A 25,404-nucleotide genomic window follows, 5' to 3' on the forward strand; every position below is an offset into this window, starting at 1 on the left:
AAAACAACCCCCGTCACAGTGTGAGATTGCAAGTCGTGTTGACACCGGATTAAGTGTAAACTGAGGGGCACAGCCAAACCAAGTCAAGTCGCATAAGTTATTTTGGCTGAGCTCTTTTGGCACTTGGGCCAGAAAACCCCACAGGCACTTTCCCCCCTTCCTGGCAGTAGTTATACAATAATCAGAAATTAAATGACTTAACAGTTTGCTGCTCTTTCATGACACCCAAAATCTGTTGCCTGAGGCAGCTGCCTCGTTCAGCCTAATGGTAGGGCTGGCCCTGATGAGGACACCGTTCCCGGATTGCAGACTGGAGAATCTGTTACATCTGTGGCCGTAATGAATATATAAAAATTCAGGGACCAAAAAGCCATCTAGTCCAATCGCTGAAATTGCAGGCCTCCTTCTTAGTGTGGCAGACTTGTGACGGATAATCTTGCAGTTTGTGTTCCATTGGTATTCATGGGAAACGGACTGTGTGGTAGAAGATGCAACCGGTGGACCTGATCTCTCTGTTGCAGAAGCTCTCTTGAACATTATAAAAATAGAAATGTCTGTTCAGCTGACTGTGTTTGGGCATATCCTGTGGAGTTACTGCCAACAGATTCAAGGGCACTCAATATGGTGCAACAAGAGATGGGGATCGGGACTGCCGTGAAGATATGGAGGTGGCGTAGAGAGAAGAGAAGAGAAGAGATAGCGAGAGCATATTGAGCTTTAAATATAAGCCAAAGAAGTTTCTGGTGAAGATTACAGGGAAACGGGAGCCAGGACAGAGAACAAGAACATGGCGTCCATATGGATGAAGTGATAAGCCCTGAATGTAAGTCGAGCACCTGGTTTGGGGACCAAAGCAAAAAGCAAAAGATATGAATGAAGAGGCCCAAGGAGAAATATGTTTTAATGATAAAAGAAAAGGCATAGATCAGAGTTGGAAGGGACCCCAAGGGTCATCTAGTCCAAATAAGCAGCTGTCCCAAACAGGGCTCGAACCTGCAACCTTGGCATTACCAGCACCATGCTCTAACCAACTGAGCTATCCAGGCTGATAGTGAAAGGCTGGTTTTGACACATTTTGCTGATCTTCCAAACATCAGTGTTGAGTACAGGCTGAACATGGGAAGAAAAAAAATAACTGTTTCCTAACAAGCCAACTTCAAATCCATGGGTTATGAAGCTGGCTTGCTAAACTAGCTTTAAACCAGGTTTGAACACAACACTAAGTTGGGATTCTTAAAATTTGAAACTATACTCTGAAGAAGTCCTCTTAGCCAGCAGGAGGAGAAGAGGGGAGTGCGAATGCAGACACTTTGCTACTGCCTATTCTGACTCATCCACATGGCGCCAGTGGTGTAGCGTGGGTTGCCAGGGCCCAGGGCCACACGGAGAGGGTGGGGTGGGAGGGAGGGAAACTGACAGAGTATGCATGCACATTCAGCGGCCTAATGGCCTCCGCATCACCCAGGAGATCACAGTCGCAGAGATAAGAAGAGTTGTTCTGTTGTCTGGAGAGGTCACTTCCTGGTCCACATGGAGAAGCCATTTCCAACGGATCCCAGCGAGGGAAGCGTGCAGCTGTATTGAGACAGCACTGGGTGTTGAAATTTTGTGCCTCCTAACAATTTTGCACCCGGGGCAACCGCCCCTGTGCCCCACACACTACGCCATTGCATAGCGCCAAAGCATGGCTTAGAGTGATGTGTGAATGCGGCCATGTATAATGCATTCAGAAATTCAGTCTAGATGCAACTACATAGGTCAGACCTCCTCAGGAATGGGCGTAGCTGATGCACCAGTTTAAGCTGGACAAAGGTACTCAGGTCACCTCCTGAGAATCCAGGAGCAAGGGTAAATTGAAGAGTACCTCCAAACCAGTTCTTCAGGCAGAGTGCTACCCCGTCCCAAACAGTTTAAATCCTTTTTCCAGAGCCTGTTCCCACACAACCAGGAAGAGCACCTCTGTCTTGTATTGATTAAGCTTCAGATGATTAGTCCTCACCCCACCCATTACAACTACCAGAACACCAATCCAGAACATCAACAGTTTCCTTGATATCAGATGAAGATGAAAATGAGCTACGCATCCTCAACATATTCATGACGACACACTCCAGGTCCCCAGACAATCTCTCCCAGTGGTCTCGTAGAGATGTTAAATAGAGTTGCCATATTTCAAAAAGTCAAAATCCAGACACAAAGCGAAATCGCTTTTTAAAATTGCCTATTTTGAGCTCTTTTCTAGGGAAATTAGCAAAAACAACACTGCCAACATTGCTTGCCATACGTCTGGAATTTCCCTGACATTTTGGTGACTTCGGCCTGGACACTGCTTCCAACTACAGTCTTCTGGGTATGTCTGGGAAATTCCAGACGTATGACAACCCTGAGTTCATGCACTCCAGCGAGCAAGGCATCAAGCTAGAATCCCCTCTCCACTCCACCCAGGCATGCTGATAACTCTCTCATTTTGATGGCATACATGTTGGCATTCAGATACACCGAGTTTGCTCTTAGGGGGAGTGATATCTAGAATTAATTGGAAGAAATTGATAAGAATGCCATAAAGCAAAGCTTTCTAAACTCTGTGTGGGCTGCAGTGTGTAGCTGTGTCTCATGAATGCTCTCCGCACTCCTCCCGGGGCTGGAAATGGGTTAGTTTAACCTCCGGTTTGATAGTAAAACTGAACCACTGTGCCATGAAATGATGCGTGTCTAAAAAGTGTGTCACCAACCTGAAAAGTTTGGAAAGCTCTTCTGTAAAGGAAAAAAAAAGTAAGATGGACAAACCTTCCCCTACACTTCTCTTCTTCTGTTGAAAATTGCCCCTTCAGCCTCATAAAAACATACTACCAAAGAGGAAACAGAGATCGAAACAGGAGCTTGGCCTGCAAAGTTATAGCTCAGCTAATTATACAAAGTTATAGCTCAGCTAATTATACAATTTCCCAGTGGGCTATAGTGAAATCTGAACAGTGCAATTCTATACACCTCTACTTGGTAGCAAGTCCCATTGGGCTCAGTCTGTATCTTCTTTTGCCACTCCTTCCAATTAGTGTCTCCTTGCAACCAAAATTATATTTCCTATTTTTAGGGCAGATTTTTTTTTTTTTTAAAAAAAGCAAAATACCCTCCATTTCCCAAGATCTTGTAAAAAGTTCTTCATAAAGCTCTTCTCTTAATAAAAGGGAAGCAAACAACATAAAAATATCCTAAAGAGACATGAAAGAATAGCAAGCGCTCCTGACGTTCTGCCACGGCCTGCTTTATAAATGAGTTTGAAGCTCAAAATATGCCTGTTTAAGGCATAGAAAGGGGAGGAAGGAGCAGTAAAATTGCTAAGAAAGGAGTGAGCAGCCCAATCCAATTTACATAAATGCACAGCTGAAAATTAGCAAGTATGAACAAAGGGATTTTGCTTTGTGACTAAACAACACCGAATCTCATGTGCCTTAGGCCAAACATATGCAACATGGCATGTTGGAATATATATATTCAAGTAAATTGTATGTCAAACCCCGATTAAATGCTATTAGGGTTACATGTAGAGCTACAAGTGCTTTATTTACATAGCATCTAATACGTTATACACACTCCTGGTGGAAACCGGAATCCAAAGACCTTTCCTTCGTTCATACAGACAAGCTCCAAGTCCCCATTTTTCCAGCTGCCAAGAAAGTTAGTTTTCCATATTCTCCTTACAGGCATGGTTCTTAGCCCACCTTTCTGGAATGAGGCAACATGAATAATAATATTTTTTTAAAAAAAATACCCTTTTGAGATACAAAACATCTGAAGGCAGCCCTGTATAGGCAAGCTTTTTAAAGGTTTAATGTTCTGTTCTGTTTTTAGATATGCTGGAAGCCACCCAGAGTGGCTGGGGCAACCCAGTCAGATGGGCAGGGTACGAATAATAAGTTGTGGTTGTTAAACAAATGTTCTCATCATATAAGCTTAGCTGAAACTATTCATTCTGAATTTAGGGTTCTTTTAATGCAGATTTAGAGCTGAGAGCACGGTTATGCTGAAACTCTCTTTTCACTATTTCTGCAAACTTTTTTTTTTAAAAAAAGGATATTTCAATACAAACCGAGAACGGCGTAACTCAAAACATGCCGGACGACAAAGGTGAGGACTGGCCAAGCCTCCACGTGGCGGTTGTTACCTTTAAACTCTTCCCAGCTAGTAGCAGGACGTGACGGGCCAGTTGACAAGCCTGTCGAAGCCCTTGAATCTGATCTTCGTTCTTAATTTCTATGTAGTCTCCCCAGCTTGGTACAACGCCTGTCGTCACATAGTCTGGTTTCTTTATGTGCTGGGGGGGGGGGGGGAAGGATTGAAAATGGAAGATCAGAAAAAAGGGAGGTATGACAATGGGATCATTTTCTCAGATAGAGCCTCCTGCTTCATGGCAGCTTGGCCTTTCGTTCGCCCTAGCGACCTTCCTAAGCCATCAGGGCAAACCCTCAAGGCTGCCTCAGTGTTTCTGCCACTGCCCTTTTGAACTTAACGTTGTCCGTTGCCAGCAACTCTTGATAGTCTGTTAACCTTACAGCACTGAAAATTCAAAATACCGCAGCTGCTTCCCACTCCGAGGCTTAAAACTATCAGAAGGCTCCTCAAAGTAGCCAAACCGGCTCCTGTTTCGCCGCCCCGTTTTTTTAAAAAAACAACGGTGCTGTGTTTTCGGACAAAACCCAGCGAAATCATTCGGTTTCTTCGTGGCTATGGGGGAAATCGAGGGGGAGGAATCCCAGCTTTTTAAAATATAAGCTGCAACCCACCCCCCATCCACAAAACAGCACAGGTGGGAATTCTGTGGAAAAGATAAATTATTTGTTGTGGTTATTTATTGAATTTATATACCGCCCTATACCTGGAGGTCTCAGGGTGGTTCACAGAACAAAATCAAAATATAAAACCACAAAATATATAATCGAAATAAAAACAACAACCCAATAACTCCCAAATTCAGGGGTGCGACTCCAAATTCAGGCAACTCTTTACTTAATTGCTTCGCTGGACTTTACTACGCAACCGCACACATCTTTATACGCACAAATATAAACACACATATTATGGGCCGTGTTTGCACGATGTGGTAAATAAACCATAGTGCAGCCTTTCCGTAAGTCCTGGACAGCAAGTCTAATCAAGAGGAATGGAAGAAATTGTAGTTTCGATAGTCTAGAAGGCACCAGATTGTGGAAGATGTCTATAGTTATTGGTTTGCCATACCCTCCAACATTTTTCTAATAAAATTAGGGACATCCCATTCCATAATGATAATTTTACTATTTACACCCCGCCCATCTGACTGGATTGTCCCAGCCACTCTGGGCAGCTTCCAACATACATAAAAACATAATAAAATATTAAACATTTTTAAAAAACTTCCATATACAGCATTGCCTTCAGACAGCTTGGTAGGTCGGATAACTCCATACCCTCCAACATTTCTCCAATGAAAATAGGGACATCATAAGGAAAAGTGGGACATTCCGGGATCTAATTGGAAACTGGGAGGGCTTCTCTAAATCAGAGACGTCCCTGGAAAATAGGGACACTTGGAAGGTCTGTGAGAGCAACTTTGTGCTTTTTTTTTTAATTAAAAAATTATTCATTTAAAATATTTTAGTCCGCTTACGAATGCTGCCCATGGCCTTCCCAAAGTAGCTTACGATATTAAAGAACAAAAGAAACGAAAATAAAAAAAATCCCTGCTCATGCTGGGAAAAAACACAAACTCCTGCTCAGCGTTACGGCTGACACAGACATTGTGGTTTGTTTTGCTCCCAACAAACCATGATCTGTAGCCAAGGTTCATTTTTGGACCGTGGTATTGCCACCCACTCTTTCCCACCCCTGTATCCTGAACTGACAACACACCATTTGTATCTTCCCAATGTTGTGAATGGGCAAAAGGGATAACCTTGGGAACTGACTGTTTATAGATGGAGATATTCTAGGACTGTGGATTTTATTGTTGCTAGAGAAGGCAGAAGAGTGTGCGAGTACGTGAATTAATGAATAAATAAAAACGGTTTGGGCCCTGGCAGTGAATACAAGTAGGTTTGTATTCAAGTAGGCAAACCCTTGTTCAGATTTTACGCTACCCTGCGGGCTCTGCTTCATTCGTTTGAAGCTATTTGCTCTCCAGGGATGTTTATTGCAAGGTATGCTCTCTTCCTGTGCAGTGCTGCAGTTTGGATGTGTGGCTTTACCTGCGGGACGGATGGGACTGGGGTGTAGAGTTAGTCTTGACTTTGGACAGAGGGTGAGGCCTATTTCTCAATGAAGTGGTAAACCTGTGACTGAGCTTCTGTTGCAGAAGGCAGGTGGAGACTCGTGTGACTAAATGTGCCTCCCACGAAGCACACCAATGAAAACCTCTACATAGACAGCAAGCCTGTCAGGATAAAGGCTAGGCTAGAACTCTTCTCTCCAACATGCTATATATAGGGTTTTTGTATTTGTATGGAGGAACATTCAATCATATGATTTATCAATCTTTAACCTTAAACTGTAGAGCCCAGACATTCTATATACATTGGATGCTCGGGTTGCAAACGTGATCCGTGCGGGATGCATGTTCGCAACCCGCCATCCGTGGGTCATAATTCGGCGCTTCTGCGCATGCGCAAAGCGCGATTTAGCACTTCTGCGCATGCACAAGCGCCAAAACCCGGAAGTAACCCATTCTGGTACTTCCGGGTTTGGTGCGGTGCACAACCTGAAATCGTGGAACCCAAAGAATCTGTAACCCGAGGTATGACTGTATAAATCAAGGGCGGGGAATCACAGGCCAACAGGCCACTTTTGAATTGCCAGGGGTTCTAGTTTTGCCTACAAAGGCACTTCTCCATCATCATGCCCACCTGAAGATGCCAGCTGCTGGACAGCAAGACAGGGCTCAATCTTGCCTTGCCTGCATGCCCTGTTCCCAGCATGAAACGGTATCAAGCCATAGAGGCAGTAGGATGCAATCTCCACACATCAGCTGATCAGCAGAGATTCAGATCTGCTCAAAAGCACTGTTTGCTGCAGTTCACATGCTTTTCCTGCAAGCAGGCAGGCAGGCAGGCAGGCAGGCAGGCAGGCAGGCAGGCAGGCAGCAGTGGCCGCCACTGGTTCAGAGAAGAGCATGAGCTTCTTCAAATACAGCTTTTGAGAAGCACTTTAAGGCGACTCCTATGTTCCTGTTGCAGCTGAAGTGCGGGGGCTGCATTTCATTTCAAGGAAAATGGGGACAGATGCTTCAAACAGCACTTTTGCAACGTAGCCCTAAGCAGATTTGCTCTCAGCAGTTGTGAAGGGAGAGCCATCCTGCAAAGTATTGAGCTTGGGTGTACAAGAGGGATCTCTCTCATGCAACCAAGCCCAATGCTATGCAGGATCACTGCCCACCCGCACCCACGGCCGCCCCTCAGCAGCTAATGCAAGTGAGAGCAATCCTTGGGGAAACCTGGATATATAGCAGCAAGGGTGATTTCTTGCCAAAATAATGATTTCTTTCTCAGCGTGGGCCTCCCTCCCTGGTGCCCTCTGATGTTGCGCTCTCTCTCTCTCTGTGGATTCAGCTAAAAGGTAAAGGTACCCCTGCCCGTACGGGCCAGTCGTGTCCGACTGTAGGGTTGCGCGCCCATCTCGCTTAAGAGGCCGGGGGCCAGCGCTGTCCGGAGACACTTCCGGGTCACGTGGCCAGCGTGACGAAGGTGCTCTGGCGAGCCAGCACCAGCGCAGCACACGGAAACGCCGTTTACCTTCCCGCTATAAAGCAGTACCTATTTATCTACTTGCACTTAGGGGTGCTTTCGAACTGCTAGGTGGGCAGGAGCTGGGGCTGAAAAACGGGAGCTCACCCCGCTGCGGGGATTCGAACCGCTGACCATACGATCGGCAAGTCCTAGGCACTGAGGTTTTACCCACAGCGCCACCCGCGTCCCTGTGGATTCAGCTATATAGCTGCAAATAAAACGTTTTAAGTGTGTTTTAAGTAAGTGCAACATAAAATGTGACACTAGATGGCAATGGTGAGCCTTATGGAAAATTCAATGTATTTTTAATAACGCTTTTAAAAAAAAGCATATTCAGTTTTTATGTGTGTAGATTCCACCTCTCTCCCCCTTCCCTTCTATCCCCTCTCTCATTCTCTCTCTCTCTCTCTCTCTCTCTCTCTCTCTCTCTCTCTCTCTCTCAGTGTGAGGCTGGCTCACGGTGCCAGCCACCTGATGGAGATGTTCAGTGGTGGGAAGGGGTGCCCCGATTGGGGGGGGTGTCCGGGTTTTTGCTTTTTTGGAATATGCCGACTCTACGAAGTTGAGAAACAAAGGTACGTTTTGCAAGCAAAAATCTGCAATTTTCAGACTTGCTTATCCTGCCTTTGTAAATGGCAGGAAGGGCGGGCGGGGCGGGGGGGACAACAAGGAGTTTGCTGTCCCTATGCTCAGAGCTTCCCAAAGCATGAAACACAGGGCTGACTGCGGTTCCCAAGTGGGAACCCCAATTGCAACAGGTGGGCGGGCCCTGCTCACCAGCCAATAATGTGATGTCATGTGACTAACAGGTAGTAGGAAGCCCCTGCCCACCTATCAGATTTGGCCCACGAGACTGATTCTGATAAGGATTTGCACTGTGGAACCCAAAATGTAGGCAGCGCAAAATATAAAAAAGGCAACTGCCAAAGTGCTGCTCTTTGCAGACACAGGACACACATAATAATAGACACACATATTTTAATTACACTTTCAGTGAGGTTGTTCTCACTATTCGCTGTCTTCCTTTTGACATTAATATCAGGAGGCAGATTGGTTGCTCAGGCATGCAGGTCTTAGCACTGTGCTTTGTGTATGTAGCTATCCGTTCCAGCCTTTTAAATCTGAATATTGATTTTGGTATCCTCCCTGTAACATGTTGCAGGGAATGATTATTTTGGAAGGAGGTGGGGGCGGATTATGGTTGGGGCTGTTGTTGCCTATTGTTTTAGCTGCACAGCGTAACCCATCCTGGGACCTTGTCGTGAAGGGCGGGTAAGAAAAACAAATAATAACAACAATAGCTACAGTAGTAATAGTAAATAATATAGCAAGGGAGCAGGCAAATCAGAACAGAACACAGCTTATTTCATTGATCTGCATCACTGAAGGCATTTCAGAAAACAGGCAAGCTTCCTGGGTTCCACTGTCTCTGCAAACCGGTTTGCGGCATTTCATCTGGCACCACATTTATAGATAAATTCATGCACCTGTGCTACTACTCGTCCCTGAGATTCCTGAAAACATCTAAGATGTACCGTATTTTTCGCTTCATAGGGCGCACCGGACCATAGGGCACACCTAGTTTTTTTTTGGGGGGGGGATAAAGGGGGGGAATCCCCCCCCCCAGCCACAGGGCTGGGGCAAGGGAAGCCCGAGCTTCCCCCGACCCCAGCCCCCAGTACAGGCTGCTATCCGCAAGCCTTTGGAGCCCGAAGACTTGTGGATAGCTGCCTGAAGCCCGGGAAGTGCAGCGGGAGTTGGCACTGTGCTTCCCAGGCTTCAGGCTTCAGGCTGCTATCCGCAAGCCTTCGGAGCTCGGCGGGAACTCCCGCCACGCTCAGAAGGCTTGCGGATAGCTGCCTGAAGCCCGGGGAGCGAGAGGGGTCGGTGCGCACCGACCGCTCTCGCTCTCCAGGCTTCAGCGAAAGCCTGCATTCGCTCCACAGGACGCACAGACATTTCCCCTTCATTTTTGGAGGGGAAAAAGTGCGTTCTATAGAGCGAAAAATACGATAGATACTAGTTTACTTTCCAGAATTCACAGCTTGCATAACAGAAGCTAGTAATAGCCAGAGGAAGCAATGTTAGACTTGGGATATCGGGATTATAGGAGGGTCCTGTCAGAGCCCTCACGTCTCCTTCGCACAGCCCAGTGCCTCCTTACCTGGTTTTGGGAAGGCAATGCAAGAGCTGCAGGGGGGTGTGTGTCAAATGTTGCCCAGGGCTGCCCAAAAAAAGGCTCTGAGGGCCAGTTGTGGCCCCTGGGCTGCGTGTTGTATCACCCTGCCCTAGCAGATGGGTAAAAGCGGGGCAAGTTAGGTATACAAACCCCACCCCAAACATTCCCCATGTGCCAGCTCCACTTCCGACCTTCAGGTGTTGAGCTTGAAGGTCTGAAGAGAGGTTCTAATTGTGTCATAGGAGTTCCCAATCATGGGGAGGCTTCTAAATGCATTTACTTGGAAACTGCAACTAGTCTGGAATGCGGCAGCTAGACTGGCGACTGGGAGCGGCTGCCAGGACCATATAACACTGATCCTAAAGGATCTACACAGGCTCCCAGTACATTTTCAAGCACAATTCAAAGTGTTGGTGCTGAACTTTAAAGCCCTAAACGGCCTCGGCCCAGTATACCTGAAGGAGCGTCTCCACCCCCATCGTTCAGCCAGAACACTGAGGTCCAGCTCCAAGGGCCTTTTGGCGTTTCCTCACTGCGAGAGGTGAGGTTACAGGGAACCAGGCAGAGGGCCTTCTCGGTAGTGGGGCCCGCCTTGTGGAATGCCCTCCCATCAAATAACTAAACAACTTTTAGAAGACATATGAAGGTAGCCCTGTAAACTGGAAGTTTTTAATGTTTGATGTTTTATTATGTTTTTATATATGTTGGAAGCTGCCCAGATGGGCGGGGTATAAATAACAAAATTGTTGTTTTTGTTGTTGTTGTTGTTGTTGTTGTTGTTACCCAAATGTGCTTTGAATCTCCCTTCACATTGAGCACAGACCTCCACACAGAATGCAGGAAGGTCTTTGAAGGAGTTGGGACATTGTAATGGGAGTTGTCCTGAAAGCTCTTCTTACTTTAAGACTTACACTGAACTAATTTTTGAGCAAATCATCATGAGATCAGGTCTTAAGCATAGTTCAATGAGAGTAAGCCCTATGGGAGTAAATACCGCATAGGACTGGACAATGCGTATGTCAAAACTATGAAATAGCTTGAGTTACTACTTTCAATGAACACTGAAATTTAAAAAACAGCAACCTCAACCCATACTTTCCAGGTTGCCTTTTAAAATATGCCATCTCTGTATTCCAAGAAGCTAGTTTCAGCAAGTAACAGGAAGGTTTACTTGATAAGGTACATAGCAGGGCAGCTCACTGACCTTTTAATAAGCATTTCAGTTTTTAGGTGGAAGCAAATAAACAAAGCTGGAAATGGACAGAAATGTTTTTAAGTTGCTATTTTTAAAACGTACAGTGATATCCCCCCCCCCCAAGTGCAGTCAATTCACATTGACTTGACTTCTAACCAATTGCAAAATATATTTCTTTTTTAAACAACGAGACTAACAAAACAAAACAAAAAGCGCATTTGGGTTTGCAGCAGCTGAAGGAGCATCAGATTTAAACTGGCTGAGAAATTGATTTGGCGCTGTCTTTAGCATAGCAGGGAGCAGGTAACTTGGCTCACCAGCGTTCCAATATCAAATCTCAGCCCTGGTAATAAAACCATGATTCAAACTCCCAGCTGTCAGGGATGAATGTACTTGATCACTCCTGGGAGAAATTCAAGAAGTATCTACAAAAACATTGTAATTTGGTTGAATGCTAAGAAGGATGCTAGATTATAAAAAACTGGCCACCACTAAATTAGATTTGAAATTTGATGATAAGTGAGACTAAAGAAAATACAAAATTTTTTGGAAGAAGTGCTAGATTATATTTGAATGAGTGGACATGAGATTGTAAACAAGTTGATAATTTGTTTGGAAAAAACTTTTAACGATGTAAATGGGAGCGGGAGACGTGAGGAAGTCCAAAGAAGTGATGAAATTATGTCTGTGATAGAAGTAAGACTGTTTATTATTTGTGCATTTATATTTAAAAACTTTAATAAATATTTATAAAAAAAAAAAAAGAATGTACTTGATCACTCGTGCAGTCAACCTTTATATTGACTGGAGAAAGGATCAGATAATAGAAATTACAGTACCTTAGGAACTGGATGAGCCGGAGAAACCATAGCTGGCCAGACTATGCTATAGGGAGCATTTCTTTGTCTCTGGAAAAAGAGATATCTTCTTTGCTGAATGCTTGACTGCTTGTGTAAGTAGATATGATCAACTGATGAAGAGAAAAGTCGCTGACGGCCAGTCGTGCAACCTGTGGATTGATATAGATATATATAATATCTACATAAAAGGAATGATTAAATAGCATTTTACGACGGCATTGCTGTTACAATCATACTAAAACTACCAATGAAACCCACAACAAAACCCTATGCCCTCTAGAAAGTTCTGCTTTGCTGAATCTTTTTAAGCGTAGCTTATTTACACTCACAGAATAGTACTTGCTGGGAGGGATGTCAGCATCTTCTATCTAGTATAATTAATAATAATAATAATAATAATAATAATAATAATACCCCACCCACCTGGCTAGGTTGCCCCAGCCATTCTGGGTGGCTTCCAACACATATAAAAACATTAAAAAACATCAAACATTATAAACATCCCAATACAGGGCTGCCTTAAGGTGTCTTCTAAAAGTTGCGTGGTTCTTTATCTCCTTGACATCTGATGGGAGGGCAGGCACCACTACCGAGAAGACCCTCTGCCTGGTTTCCTGCAACTTCACTTCTCTTTGTGAAGGAACTGCCAGAAGGCCCTTGAAGCTGGACCTCAGTGTCCAGACTGAACGATGGGGCTGGAGATGCTCCTTTGGGTATACAGGGCCAAGGATGTTTAGGGCTTTAAAAGTGAGCACCAACACTTTGAATCGTGCTTGGAAACTTGGGGTTGGAGATGCTCCTTCAGGTAAACTGGGCCTAACTCCAGAATAGAAGGTTATCTAGCCTTATTAGCAGACAGTCCCATATCAAAGAGGATTATAGCTTACTATCAGACACATTAGTGTGCACCCATAAAGGAAGAGCAGCAAAAGTCCTCCAGTTTCCAAACAACTGCTCTTGGAACAAAATATTTTCTCCTTACCTCTAACATGGAACCCAGTTAGTTGCACCAGTTTCCCTGCTCCGTATTAATTTATCCAGGCCAATCAAAACTAATGTGTGGAAATACCTTCTCCCCTGTGGTCATGATTAAATGAAGGAGCCTTATCTGGAAGTTTCCTTTCTTTGATGAGTAGCGATCTCCTTCTTACTGGAGACTTTTTACTCATTTATTCATATAATCATTGTTGGAATGGACCACGAGGGTCATCTAGTCCAACCCCCTGCAATACAGGAATCTTTTGCCCAACGTGGGGCTCAAACCCGCGACCCTGAGGTTAAGAGTCTCATGTTCTGCTGACTGAGCTATCCCAGCAGTTGTATTACATATCTTCAACATGAATATGTCTCGCTTTCATTCATCCTTTGCACCCAATACAGGACATCTGTATAACATGGTCATACAATTTTATAGAAAAGGGACACATTATTGGTTGTTATATCGAATTCTACCACCTGCCCCCCATCTAAGTTACACAGTGAAAAACAACAACAAAGGGAGAGGACGGAGTTTGGGGAAGAAGTAGCAAGGCCTGAATGAATGGTAAAGTAAGAATGATTTGGTCATTTAAAGCACTGGGAACTGTAGTTTGTTAAGGGTTCCAGGAACTGAAGCTCTTTGGAAACTGAAGCTCCCAGGATTCTTTGGAGGAAGCCATGCCTGTTAAAATGCTATAAATGCACTTTAAATGTGATTTGCTAAAAATGTTTATACAGTGGTACCTCGGGTTAAGTACTTAATTCGTTCTGGAGGTCCGTTCTTAACCTGAAACTCTTCTTAACCGGAGGTACCACTTTAGCTAATGGGGCCTCCCACTGCCGCCGTGTGATTTCTGTTCTCATCCTGAGGTAAAGTTTTTAATCCGAGGTACTATTTCTGGGTTAGCGGAGTCTGTAACCTGAAGCATATATAACCTGAAGCGTATGTAACCCGAGGTACCACTGTATGTATGTGTGTGTGTGTGTGTGTGTGTGTGTGTGTAGTTTTAGAAAATGTTGGGCGAAACTTGTCTCTGTTTGTTTTCTTCAAGGCTACCAGCTTTTTGGTTCTACCTGTTCCCCCCGCCCCCTACAAAATACAGCCTTTGTAACTATGGTACAGACATTTTCCCTCTACATTTGTAAAATATTTGGCTTCTTTTATACTCCCCACCCCCCAACCCTTCGTACTCCAAAGAACATGTGAAATGCAGAAGCCTGTCCTTTGCCCATTTATTTTAATTAGAACAGTGGGGCACTCCTTTCAGGAGCCCAAAAATTACAGAACAAAAGCCCTGGCTGAATAGGAGCTGCCATTTTAAGAATTTCTGCAGGGTTCATAATGTTCTTTCCAGATTTTGACAAGTGGCAAGTAAGCGAAAATTGCTTAGATTTGTATAGCACCTCAAGGGACAACAGAGGCCCAACACATTACCAGCAACTTTCTACTCTCCATTATCCCAGAAGTATAGTATATGGACTAATGGCGCAGGAACACAGAGGGATGACTTAAATCCAGCTCTCGCAGACGAGCCTGAAATATACTGAGCGCGTTCTGTCTGGTAATTAAGGGGGGGGGCTACCTCTTGTGTGGTTCGGAGAGATTTTGGAAGGGCTGTTACGTCGTGTAGGGACTTGTGTAAAAGGCAGGGAGCCCAAGAGACTCATTAAAACACCTGTCCTGAACATGTGCAACAGTTCACAGGTCTGCCAGGAAGCCAGAGGTAGGTACATAATTGCTCATGGAAAGATGCCCATGTGAGCCATGGAGGAGACACATAACTAAAAATAAATAAATCTCCGTCACGGGGATTCGAACCGTCAACCTTCTGATCGGGAAGCCCAAGAGCAGGCATAGGCAAACTCTGGCCCTCCAGATGTTTGGGACTACAATTCCCATCATCCCTAGCTAACAGGACCAGTGGTCAGGGATGATGGGTATTGTAGTCCCAAACATCTGGAGGACCAGAGTAAGTTCTGCTGAACACAGTGTGACTAACTTGTGTGTAAAAAAAAAATACATAGCATTGCACTGCTATATAACTTTAGGCTCTGTTATGAATCAGGCCGCGCTGATTCGTTCATCACAGAAGTGCATTTCAGCGTTTCCCTATCTGAGAAGGAGTTTGCTGTCAAGCCAGACCATGCATAGACATTTAAGAAGAAGCAGAAAGAAAGAAATTAAGTAACCTTTCAATTAATGAAAAGTTGGCTCCCTCAGCCAGCAAAGTCCAAAAATTAAAGAACAGGACTTAAGTTTAAATCCTTGCTTAGACATAGATCCTGCCTTTGTCAAGTCATGCACTTTTTGGCTGAGATACTGTAAATATGAGTAAGGGTGGTAAAGCAGATCACAAAGAGTTTATAAAGTGCTTAATTCCCAAGTACCCAAACTGAAACAATGGGTGCCTTTTTCCTTTCCACAATGTGGCTCTTGACAATGACCGCAAACTCAGTAGTCAAAGTTCTCTTAAACTTTCACCATTTTTCCAAAAGGGGGAAAAAATGGAGGGGGGGGAGAGGAATATATTCTAAAAGTGAGTAATAAAATGACAGGATAATATCAAGAACCCTTCCAATAATAAGATACCCTCCAACATTTCTCCAGTGAAAATAAGGACATTCTTTTTAACAACGATGATGATAGCAATGATTTTATTATTTATACCCTGTCCATCTGACTGGGTTGCCCCACAATAGGTAGCTTCCAGCATACATAAAAACAAACCTGTTTAGGGAAGTTTTTAATATTTAATGCTGTATTGGGAGCCGCCCAGAGCGGCTGGGGAAACTCAGCCAGATGGGAGGGGTATAAATAAATATTATTATTATCATTATTATTATTATTATTATTATTAAAAACTTCCCTATACAGGGTTGCCTTTGTGTCTTCTAAAGGATGTATAGTTCCTTATCTCCTTGGCTCGGAGGTCGCATAACTCCATACCCTCCAACATTTCTCCGATGATAATTAGGACGTCCTAAGGAAAAGCAGGACATTCTGGGACTGAATGAGAAACCGGGACTGTCCCTAGAAAACAAGGACACTTGGATTGTCTGCAATAATTGTTTGTTATATGCTGGAATTAAGGGATACGACGCAATAAAGGCCTGATCCTATGGCCTGCTGTGCACAAGATTGTGTTCGCAGCTTCAAGGGCAGATGCAAGGGTTTTGGGGTTTTTTTTGACGTTTCCTTGCTTCAGGCAAGAGGGAGAACTGGCTCTCCTGTTGCCAGACTGGCAGATCTCACCATGGCTATGCCAAGCACAGAGAAGGAATAGAACAGAGAGGGGCTTTGGGAGGGATAGATGGGAGGCAGGCTGCTTCAGTTCCATCCTAAGGCCCATGTAGCCAGTCCTCAGCTCCCTCTTGTGACTGCTGCAAGCTGCAGCAAGGATTTTCTTTCCCTCCTTGCTCTCCAGCAACTTGCAAACCAGCTCATTTGTTTCATGCAGGATGCTGCAGCAGCAGGGAGAGAGTTACGCCCCAGCGTAGGACCAGGCAGAAACAGCACACAAAGAAGAGCCTTTGCAAAGAAATGTGTTAAGATAAACACGCGTAAAAAAACGAAACCAGAATTATTCCCCTCCTCGGGGTTTTAACATAAAAGACAGTCTAAGCAAGCATGATGAGGGCGAAATCTAATACGCGGAGAGGGTCTTCAGAACAACGAAAAGCCTACTCTGCCTCGGCTTGTTTTCTTTACAAATAATGTACTTTTTAAAACCTCCAAATCCACTCAAGTTTCCAAACTTCTAACATTCACAGCCCATTTGATACACTAACATCATCCATCACTGGAGACAAGAACTGCTGGCTGTGTTTCTCAATCTAGTTGCTACAGACTTCGCCTCCACCCGACAAGAACACTTTACGCAAATCTAAGCCATTGTCAAATTCTGTTTACTCCTGTTTATTCTACAGCTGACAGCCTCTCATGCATTAAACTGTTTAGTGCCCTAGATGTACCTCTCAAAGAAAGATAAAATGCTGCTTTAAAAACCAAATGTGGTATTATATATACTTAAGCCCACTGATTTGTCAACAATACCAAAGGCTTGCTTACCGGGTGCAGTTTTAGTTTTAAAATACTTCTATGGGGGAATGGGCTACGAACCGCAAGGAAAAACACACACACACCAAAATTAGCATTCTGTACTACTAATCTTAAAAGTGGTGCAAAATTGACCACCTACCACCGTACCCTAGAGGCTGCAAATCTATAAAGGAAATTGTGATGAATAAATCACACCTTTACAAACTTCTATAACAGGAATTAGCAGCGTACATAATAAAAATCCCATCAGTCGTTGGGTTCTTTGGCTGTTGTCATTTTTCTACTTTGCTTTGAATATTGATGTAAAACGGGTTCGTGTCCTTCATAAAATCTACACCTTTGTTCTTATACTTTTCAGGGATACTAACTAACATTCAGTAATATAGTTCTGCTGGGGTGCTTCCTCTTCAATAACTTGCAGAAAAAGTAGTAATCTTTTTATTAAAACATGGTTCTCTTCATGGTTCTCTTTTAACTGACTCAGTTAAAGGGGATGAATGAAGAACTCAGCTGATGATGATTGGAGTGGAAAGAGTATTTTAATTTTACAGCAAGCTACATGCCCCACATTTATTAGCCTCTTTACTGCAGGTCTGTTTTAATTATTATCTGTTCATGCATGGTACAGTATATAATGAAATGCTTCCATTTCACCCATTGAGTAGTAAGGATTTTTATGTGTATTTCCAAAATGACCCTGAATTAAGCTGATTTTAGTAATTCAGATGTGACTTTTCTTCCGGTCAACAAGATCCCCCACCCCGGAGAGGAAGGTTGGCAATGACTCCTTTTAAAGTGTTTCTTATTTAATAGTTGCAGGAATAATTGCTTTATGTTCCAGAGAGCAGTAACACAGTCCATCAATAACTGGAACTAGAAGCCCACGTTATTTTCAACACACATTAGTGCAAGTGCTCTCATGTTTCATCAAACTATTAAAACCTGTTTGGTTAACCTCAAAATTAAGCTGCTGAAAATTTGCCACAGCAGAGATGACAGTGTAAATAAAGGCAACTGCTAATTAAAATATCACACACACACATACACCCCACACTCAACAAAGAATTTGAAAATTGTGAAATACTAACCAATTGTAATACAATTTGCAAATGCCAATTAAATACCCCAAACCAAAACATTTATAATTTCAAAAAGTGGACAATATCAAGTACAAAGGCCCATTAGGCTACCATTCTTAAGAAACTGATTACTGGGTGAAGAAAATTTGTCTGAATCAAGCATTAAATTATTAGCGATTTCCCACTAATGTCTGATGTGAATTCAAAATTGTTTGACAATTTTAAAAGAAATTACTAATTTGCAAACCCGTATTTCAGGATGTTTAAGATATTTAGTACATTAGAAGACTGCACAAAGGAATAAGCAACGAAGCTCGTCTGTGCCTCCAGGTTTTTCAAAAAAACAAATAAATCTTAAATTTGGATAACTCTTTTGCAACAGGTTGAGAGAGAAAACGGACTATGAACTCTAACAAATTGAACTGGAATGTGTGAGGCTTTTATTCTTAAGTCTAGTTAAGCGGTTCAAATTTCCCAAACAGAGACACCAAATGTTTCACGCAAAGATAAGTCACAACACAGATTCTTAGAAGGCAGGACCCCAAGTGCTCAATGATAGACTGATGTAGCTGTATCTGTGTTGGGGTTGGGCTGGGTACATGTGCTTGAAAACCACACCGCGAAAGATTAAAGGGTCTTTGCAACTCTCTGTAACCTGCACAAGAGAAGCGGAGCTCACATTTCACACGCAATAACCTGTGCGCTGGCAGAAGAAAAGAACAGCACAAGGGAGTGCCTGGGGCAGAAGCTTAAACTGATTGGGCAAATAAGGAAGACAAGAGCCCTTGAAATTAAACAAAAACAAATTCAAGCCCCCACCCCCAGCCAGGCCTGACAGATGTGGGTTACATCAAAGCAGTGAAAAAACTCCCCCCCTTTTGGGTAGCTAAAACCACCTCATTATCTGTACACCCAGGAGCTAGCATATATTAAATCAACTTTTTGCATGTGATAAATATCTATATATGTGTGGTACTTATATATATATCACAGAGAGAGAGAGAGTACAAATGTTGCAGAAAAAGGGCCGTGGGTAAGCAGGCTTATTTAAACAAGGCGGCATTCACATGGCCATGTCTACACACCCGTGCTGGTCACGCCATCCTCAACCCTTTACTTCCAGGGGTTAACTACTCTGGCAGCCAAATAAAACACTGCAAGAGTCATGCAATTACAGAGACAGTCAAAGGGCAGGCTCTATTTTGAAATCTATTTGCACAGACAAGGCCTTCCAATTTAACGTACAGGAAACAAGCTGGTAAAGAGAGTCTCCTTCTCTCCAGATGCTTCGCAGCCCTTTCCCCTCCGTGGCAGGAAATCATGGCTACAGGACAGGCCCCTTAGAAGAAATGTTTAGCCCCAAGGAAGACAATTCTCATGTGTTTCTCTCCACTTTCTCTCTCTCTCTCTCTCTCTCTCTCTCCCCCCCCCCCACCCGCCCCACACTTCACAAATCCTAGCCTCTTAAGCCTACAGGTTCCCTAAAGGCAGGAACACCCACCCACCGCAGTCTGTTCCCCTCTTGTGAATCCATCCTTGCTGTGCCATGGCCACCCTAAACAAAACAATCCCTGGGAATCCTCTGAAACTTTCATGCCCCCACAGTCTTCTTACTTTTTCAGACTGCAAGCAAGTCTATCCAGATCATTCTTCGGAAAGCTTTTGCAAAATGTTGGCTGCAGGTTCAAGGGGGGAGATACAGGAGGCTGCTCCAGTGGTGTAGTGTGGGAGAGGCACAGGGGTTCAAAAATGTTAGGGGGCGCAAAATTTCAACACTCAGTGCTGTGCGCTGACTCTGTTGAAAAGAGCTTCTCCATGCAAACCAGGCGGCGACCTCTCCAGACAACGGAACGACTCTTCTTTTCTTATCTCTGTAGCTGCAATCCCTTGGGTGACGTATATGCCATTAGGCAGCTGAATGCACATGCGTGTTCCATCCATTTTCCTCCCTCCCACCACCCCCTCTGTGCAGCCCTGGGCAGTGGCAACCCACGCTACACCACTGAGAGGCTGCTTCATCTCCTCACTGTTGCCACTGTCTGCATGCTCAGGGAGGGCAGCAGCAACGCAGAGGAAGAGCAAGAAAACCAGGAGGAGTTGCAGCAATCATGGTAGGAATAAGAAGTCCTGTGGCTTACCTGGATGGCACGGGAGCTAGGCAAGTTCAGGGCTGTGTGGACGCAAGGAGGCTCGTCTGGTGTTCCTGCCACTGCATCTATCCAGCCCCGACTCCGCTGCTGCGCTGCTCTAGCGCTGTTCAGGCAAGCTGCAGAGCTACTAATATCAGGAAGGCAGCTCTGCCTGACCCCATGGGCTGCTACTACTGGCCGCAGGACCTCTGGGGACTGAGGGAGCCTCCTGCAAGGATATGAAGCCCCTTACACCAGCTCTGGACATATAACAAATCTTTACCGCATACACAGAACAATAGTGCTGGCCACAGAGAATGTCCACCTGTCAGAAGTTCAACGCGGAGCTACATTTGTTCCAACTTGTTCATTTGTGGTGCTGATAATGGCAAGGCTGCTGGTTCCATCCCTGTATGAGATAGCCGCATAGTTAAGCATTGAAGGGAGTTGGACTAAAACTAGATGATGCTCAGCGTCCCTTCCAACTCTACAATTATATGATTCCATGATTTGGAGGAAGCTGATGGGCAAGAGAACCTGTGCTGCCTAAAGGACCGAGTCTTGGACTTTGACCAGGGTTGAAGTGCCACTATTGCAATTGACTCTGTCAATGTATAGTCTTAGCCTAGTCAGTGGGTGCTGGCCACCACTGGCTACCTAAACTTTTTGGAAAATGGGGATTACTTCCTACTATGTATGCTTACTAGAAATACAGGATCAGTCTAAAAAAATAGCAACCTAAATGGCTGGAAAGATATGTAAACACACATGTTCACCCACTCACCCACGATGTTCACCCACACTCACATGATAAATTTGACGACGGAAATGGAATGCACAGGGAACACAGACCTGGCAGCAAAATTAGCAATCTATACCACACTTGTCAATCAGTTCCAGTGTAGTAGGGATGGGGAACCTTTGGCCCTCTTGATGTTCCCATCATCCTTGGCCATTGGCCATCCTGGCCGGGGCTGATGGGAGTTGGAGCCCCAACAACACCTGGAGGACCGCAAGTTCCCCATTCCTGAACTACAACATCTCCTTGCCCATGAATGAACTGAGTTTATTACAATGGTACCTCTAGTTGCGAACGGGATCCGTTCCGGAGGCCTGTTTGCAACATGAAAAGAGCACAACCCACAGCGGCACATCTGCGCATGCGCGGGTTGCGATTTGCCGCTTCTGCAAATGACGTCATTTGGCGCTTCTGCACATGCATGAGTGGCGAAACCTGGAAGTAACCCTTTCCGGTACTTCCAGGTCACCACGGGACGTAACCTGAAAGAACCTAACATGAAGCAAACGTAACATGAGGTATGACTGTAATGAAAGTAATTCATTGAAAGTAATTCAATGAAAGTAATTCATTGAAAGTAATTCAATGAAAGTAATTCATTGAATGAATTGCATTGTATGATATACTTTTAAGTAATTGTTTAATCTGCAGTTTCCAGAGACTTGGGGGGGGGGACCTTTATTTATTTATGTAGAAGATTTCTTACCTGCCCTTCCCCATGTAACCTAAAGCAGGCTATAATCATACAGTGTTAAAATCCAATAAAACACTTTGCTGATAGTATAAATGCATGATAGTGTTGAGACAAGATCAAGCTCAGCATTTTCAGTTGATAAACTATTTGTCATCTCAGCGAGGCTAGTTACCCTGAGGTCTAGTGCGTGCCAAAGTTTTAATCAGAAGAATATACTGTTTCTATAATGTCTGAAGCAACTTGCCCTAAGTGAATTTTTGTTGCCCTAGGATAGCTTTCCCCAATGTGGTGCCATCCAGATGTTTTGGACTACAACTCCCACCAGTTGCAGGCAGCATGGCCAATGATGGCATTTGTAGTTCCAAACATCTAGAGTGCCTCACGTTGGGGAAGGCTGCTCAAGGAGGTGAATGGCCCTTCTACCATGAAGGTAAAAGTAAAGGTAAAGGTAAAGTACCCCTGGACGGTTAAGTACAGTCAAAGGCAACTATGGGGTTGTGGCGCTCATCTCACTTTCAGGCCAAGGGAGCTGGCGTTTGTCCAGAGACAGCTTTCCGGGTCATGTGGCCAGCATGACTAAACCACTTCTGGCGCAACGGGACACTGTGATGGAAACCAGAGTGCATGGAAATGCCATTTACATTCCTGCCACAGTGGTACCTATTTATCTACTTGCACTGGCGTGCTTTCGAACTGCTAGGTTGGCAGGAGCTGGGACCGAGCAAAGGGAGCTCACTCCATTGCGGGGATTCGAACTGCCGACCTTCTGATCAGCAAGCCCAAGAGGCTTGGTGGTTTAGACCACAGCGCCACCCGCGTCCTTCTACCGTATTACATGCCAAACAGCAAAACAATACACTTTACATGAACAATATTTGACTGGGATGCTGCTCAGAAATACACTTCTCAGAAATACACTTCTATATCATCAGTTTGGTGTAACAGAATTATCTTACCATTCCGTTATAAAAGTGCCCATCTAATCAAAAATCCAAAAATAAATGGAGGGGGAGAGGATGATATTGTTAAATAATGAAGGTCATAAGTACTATAAAACCTATTAATAACATAGGGATACTATTAATAACATAGGGATACTATTCCAGCATCTAGAATTGATGCTTTTGAATTATGGTGCTGGAGGAGACTCTTGAGAGTCCCATGGACTGCAAGAAGATCAAACCTATCCATTCTGAAGGAAATCAGCCCTGAGTGCTCACTGGAAGGACAGAGCCTGAAGCTGAGGCTCCAATACTTTGGCCACCTCATGAGAAGAGAAGACTCCCTGGAAAAGACCCTGATGTTGGGAAAGATGGAGGGCACAAGGAGAAGGGGACGACAGAGGACGAGATGGTTGGACAGTGTTCTTGAAGCTGCCAGCATGAGTTTGACCAAACTGTGGGAGGCAGTGGAAGACAGGAGTGCCTGGCGTGCTCTGGTCCATGGGGTCACAAAGAGTCGGACACAACTAAACGACTAAACAACAACAACTATTATAGTTTTTTAAGATCACCAGTTCTGCAGTTCCCCCTCTTCACACCAGTGGCTATAAGGAAGGGGCACAGCTCAGTGGTAGAGCACCAGCCTTGCACAAAGAAGGTCTCAAATTCAATCCCAGGTAGGGCTGGGAGAGATCCCTACCTGAAACCCTGGAGAGCAGCTGCCATTCAGTGTAAGGCAACACTGAGCTAGGTGGTCCAATTGTCTGACTCAGTGTTATGTTCCTAAGATTGCCCTTGCCCTAGACAGGTGAGAGAGACCCAAGAGCTTTTCAGTGTGTCTTCAAGAACAACCTTTCCCAACCTTAGGTCCCCATATGTTTTTGGACTACAACTTCCATCCGTCCAGCCAGCATGGCCCAATGGTCAGGAACGATGAGAAGCCCAACAATAGCTGGGTTGGGAAAGGCTGTTCTGGAATGCAGAGATCCTCACCAAGCCAATGAACCCCTAACCCAGTGGTTCTCAAAGGGTGTGTGGTGCGCCACACTGGTGGGGCAGGAGACGATGGAAAGTATGCTGGGAAGATCCAAAGGAATGAGGGTTTGTTTATCTCAAATTAGACTCAATATAAATGAGATTACCGGGCCACAGCAAGCTCACGCCTCTCAATGAATTTCTAAACATACTTAAGGTACATGTGTAAGAGACTCGTTTATAATTATATTTTGGGAATGATTCGTCATCTTATGTAGCTGCATTGCGTTATACTTTCTGGATGTCCCATGATCCTATTATAACGCAGTTGTGTTCTACGATATAAATCAAGGGCTGCTAGGAGTTGTTTCTTTTTGTTTTCCTATGTACTTCTTCTCAATTAAAATAAAATAAAATGGTGTAGCTTGAGCAGATCTTTATTCTGAAAGTGTGGCCCAGAGGGGGGAAAAGTTTGAGAACCACCGCCCTAACCTGTGTATTTCCTCCCAAATTGACTCTCTCTCCAAGATTTTGACATGGCTGAAGGAGGTAGCCCTGGAATTTTGGGACATCATGGAATTCTATAGCTGGGTCAGTGCTAGATACTGTACATTTTGTCTAACGTTCTGGACGGAAGGCAACTTTTGCAGGTGTGGTCCAAGTCCAAAGCAAGTCCTATCCCCCAACCCACGCCTTGGAGCTGTTTTGATTCCAGCCTGAGCCAAGGAGCCCTGGAGAGGAAACCAGGCCCGACTATATTCCTACCTTGTCCAGGAATGGCACAAACCCCTGTTATTGTACCATTTCTGATATTCAATCTGCAGGTTGACCACCCATGGTGTTCAATTGGCCACTGTCCTCACCTGGGAGGGATATTCCCATGACCACACATGTCGATGCGACAATGAAGCCATGTTTTAAATTGGTTGTTATCAGGATTCCTAAACAGGGCGAAACTAAGCAGAATTTGCCTGGACGCTATTCTTTGTGAATGTGAAGTTTTGCAGTTGACTCAAATAATGCCTAGCTCACCTAATATCGATCAGCAACATGCACATTTTGCAACTGTGTAAACTACTGCATATTAAATCTCAGCCGTCATTTTCGTAACCACTGGCGTGGCTTGTTTTTCATTTCCTTGACTCCATTTTCAACATTCATGCTGTGGTCGCAATATCTCCGAGAATAATGCAGTCCTTGTGCTGCAAGCATAAGAGACTAGGTTGCTTTATTTTGCTTTTTTTATGCTGCATAGAGGAAGGTAAGTTGGAAACTCTGCAGAATCAGTACAGGAAGGATGACAGCCTAAGGGTACTCTGGCCCAATAATAACAACATTCAAGCAATAGTGCCTGGGTCATGACAAACCCTGACCCTTCCCCAGAGCTCTTTTTCCCAGGAAGTTGGCTTGGAGCCACCTTTTATCAATAGCAATTGATACCGTGCAACTTTAACAAGCCTAGAGAAAGTCGGAAGACGTCTCGTTTTACACCCTTAAAAATAAATCCCCAAATCTTCGGCCAATGATTGCCCCAGCGGTTGTACATTTAAAAAAAGAGATAGCGGGGGCGGGGGGGACCGACCAAGAAAACAAAAGACAGTAAGATCAGTTAATTTAGTGCTTTGCTGAACAAAACGCTGAAGCTGTTGGGTGTGTGTGTGTGTATGGAGTACAGCCACAGCGGAGTATTGCAAGCCTCTTCCATTCATCCTTCGACCAAAGGGGTTTCATTGTCTATTAATAAAAGTGTGGATAGATGTA

The 25,404-nt window shown here is 44.4% G+C and overlaps 1 protein-coding gene and 1 long non-coding RNA gene across 5 annotated transcripts in view; one reads left to right on the forward strand and one right to left on the reverse strand.

Annotated features, from left to right (window-relative positions):
• LOC309335590 overlaps positions 1-13,238 on the forward strand; it is a 259,519-nt gene extending 246,281 nt beyond the window's left edge. The window contains exon 3 of the long non-coding RNA XR_014153591.1: positions 13,223-13,238. This is a non-coding gene — a long non-coding RNA (uncharacterized lncRNA). The remainder of the gene's footprint in view (positions 1-13,222) is intronic.
• The window catches only part of METAP1D (methionyl aminopeptidase type 1D, mitochondrial), a gene marked incomplete at its 5' end in the record, with an annotated part of 101,123 nt that overhangs the window by 43,230 nt on the left and 32,489 nt on the right, over positions 1-25,404 (reverse strand). For 2 of the 4 annotated variants that reach the window (XM_081846437.1, XM_081846436.1), the window contains 2 exons: positions 4,163-4,312; positions 11,968-12,137. In XM_081846437.1, the coding sequence (XP_081702563.1) occupies positions 4,163-4,312; positions 11,968-12,137 (320 nt within the window). Of the gene's footprint in view, positions 1-4,162; positions 4,313-11,967; positions 12,138-14,401; positions 14,493-25,404 lie in introns of those variants that run through there. The other 2 variants (XM_081846439.1, XM_081846438.1) reach the window with 2 other exon arrangements.

Source organism: Podarcis erhardii, assembly GCF_964252035.2.
Source record: "Podarcis erhardii genome assembly, chromosome: 1".
NCBI classification, from domain to species: domain Eukaryota; kingdom Metazoa; phylum Chordata; class Lepidosauria; order Squamata; family Lacertidae; genus Podarcis; species Podarcis erhardii.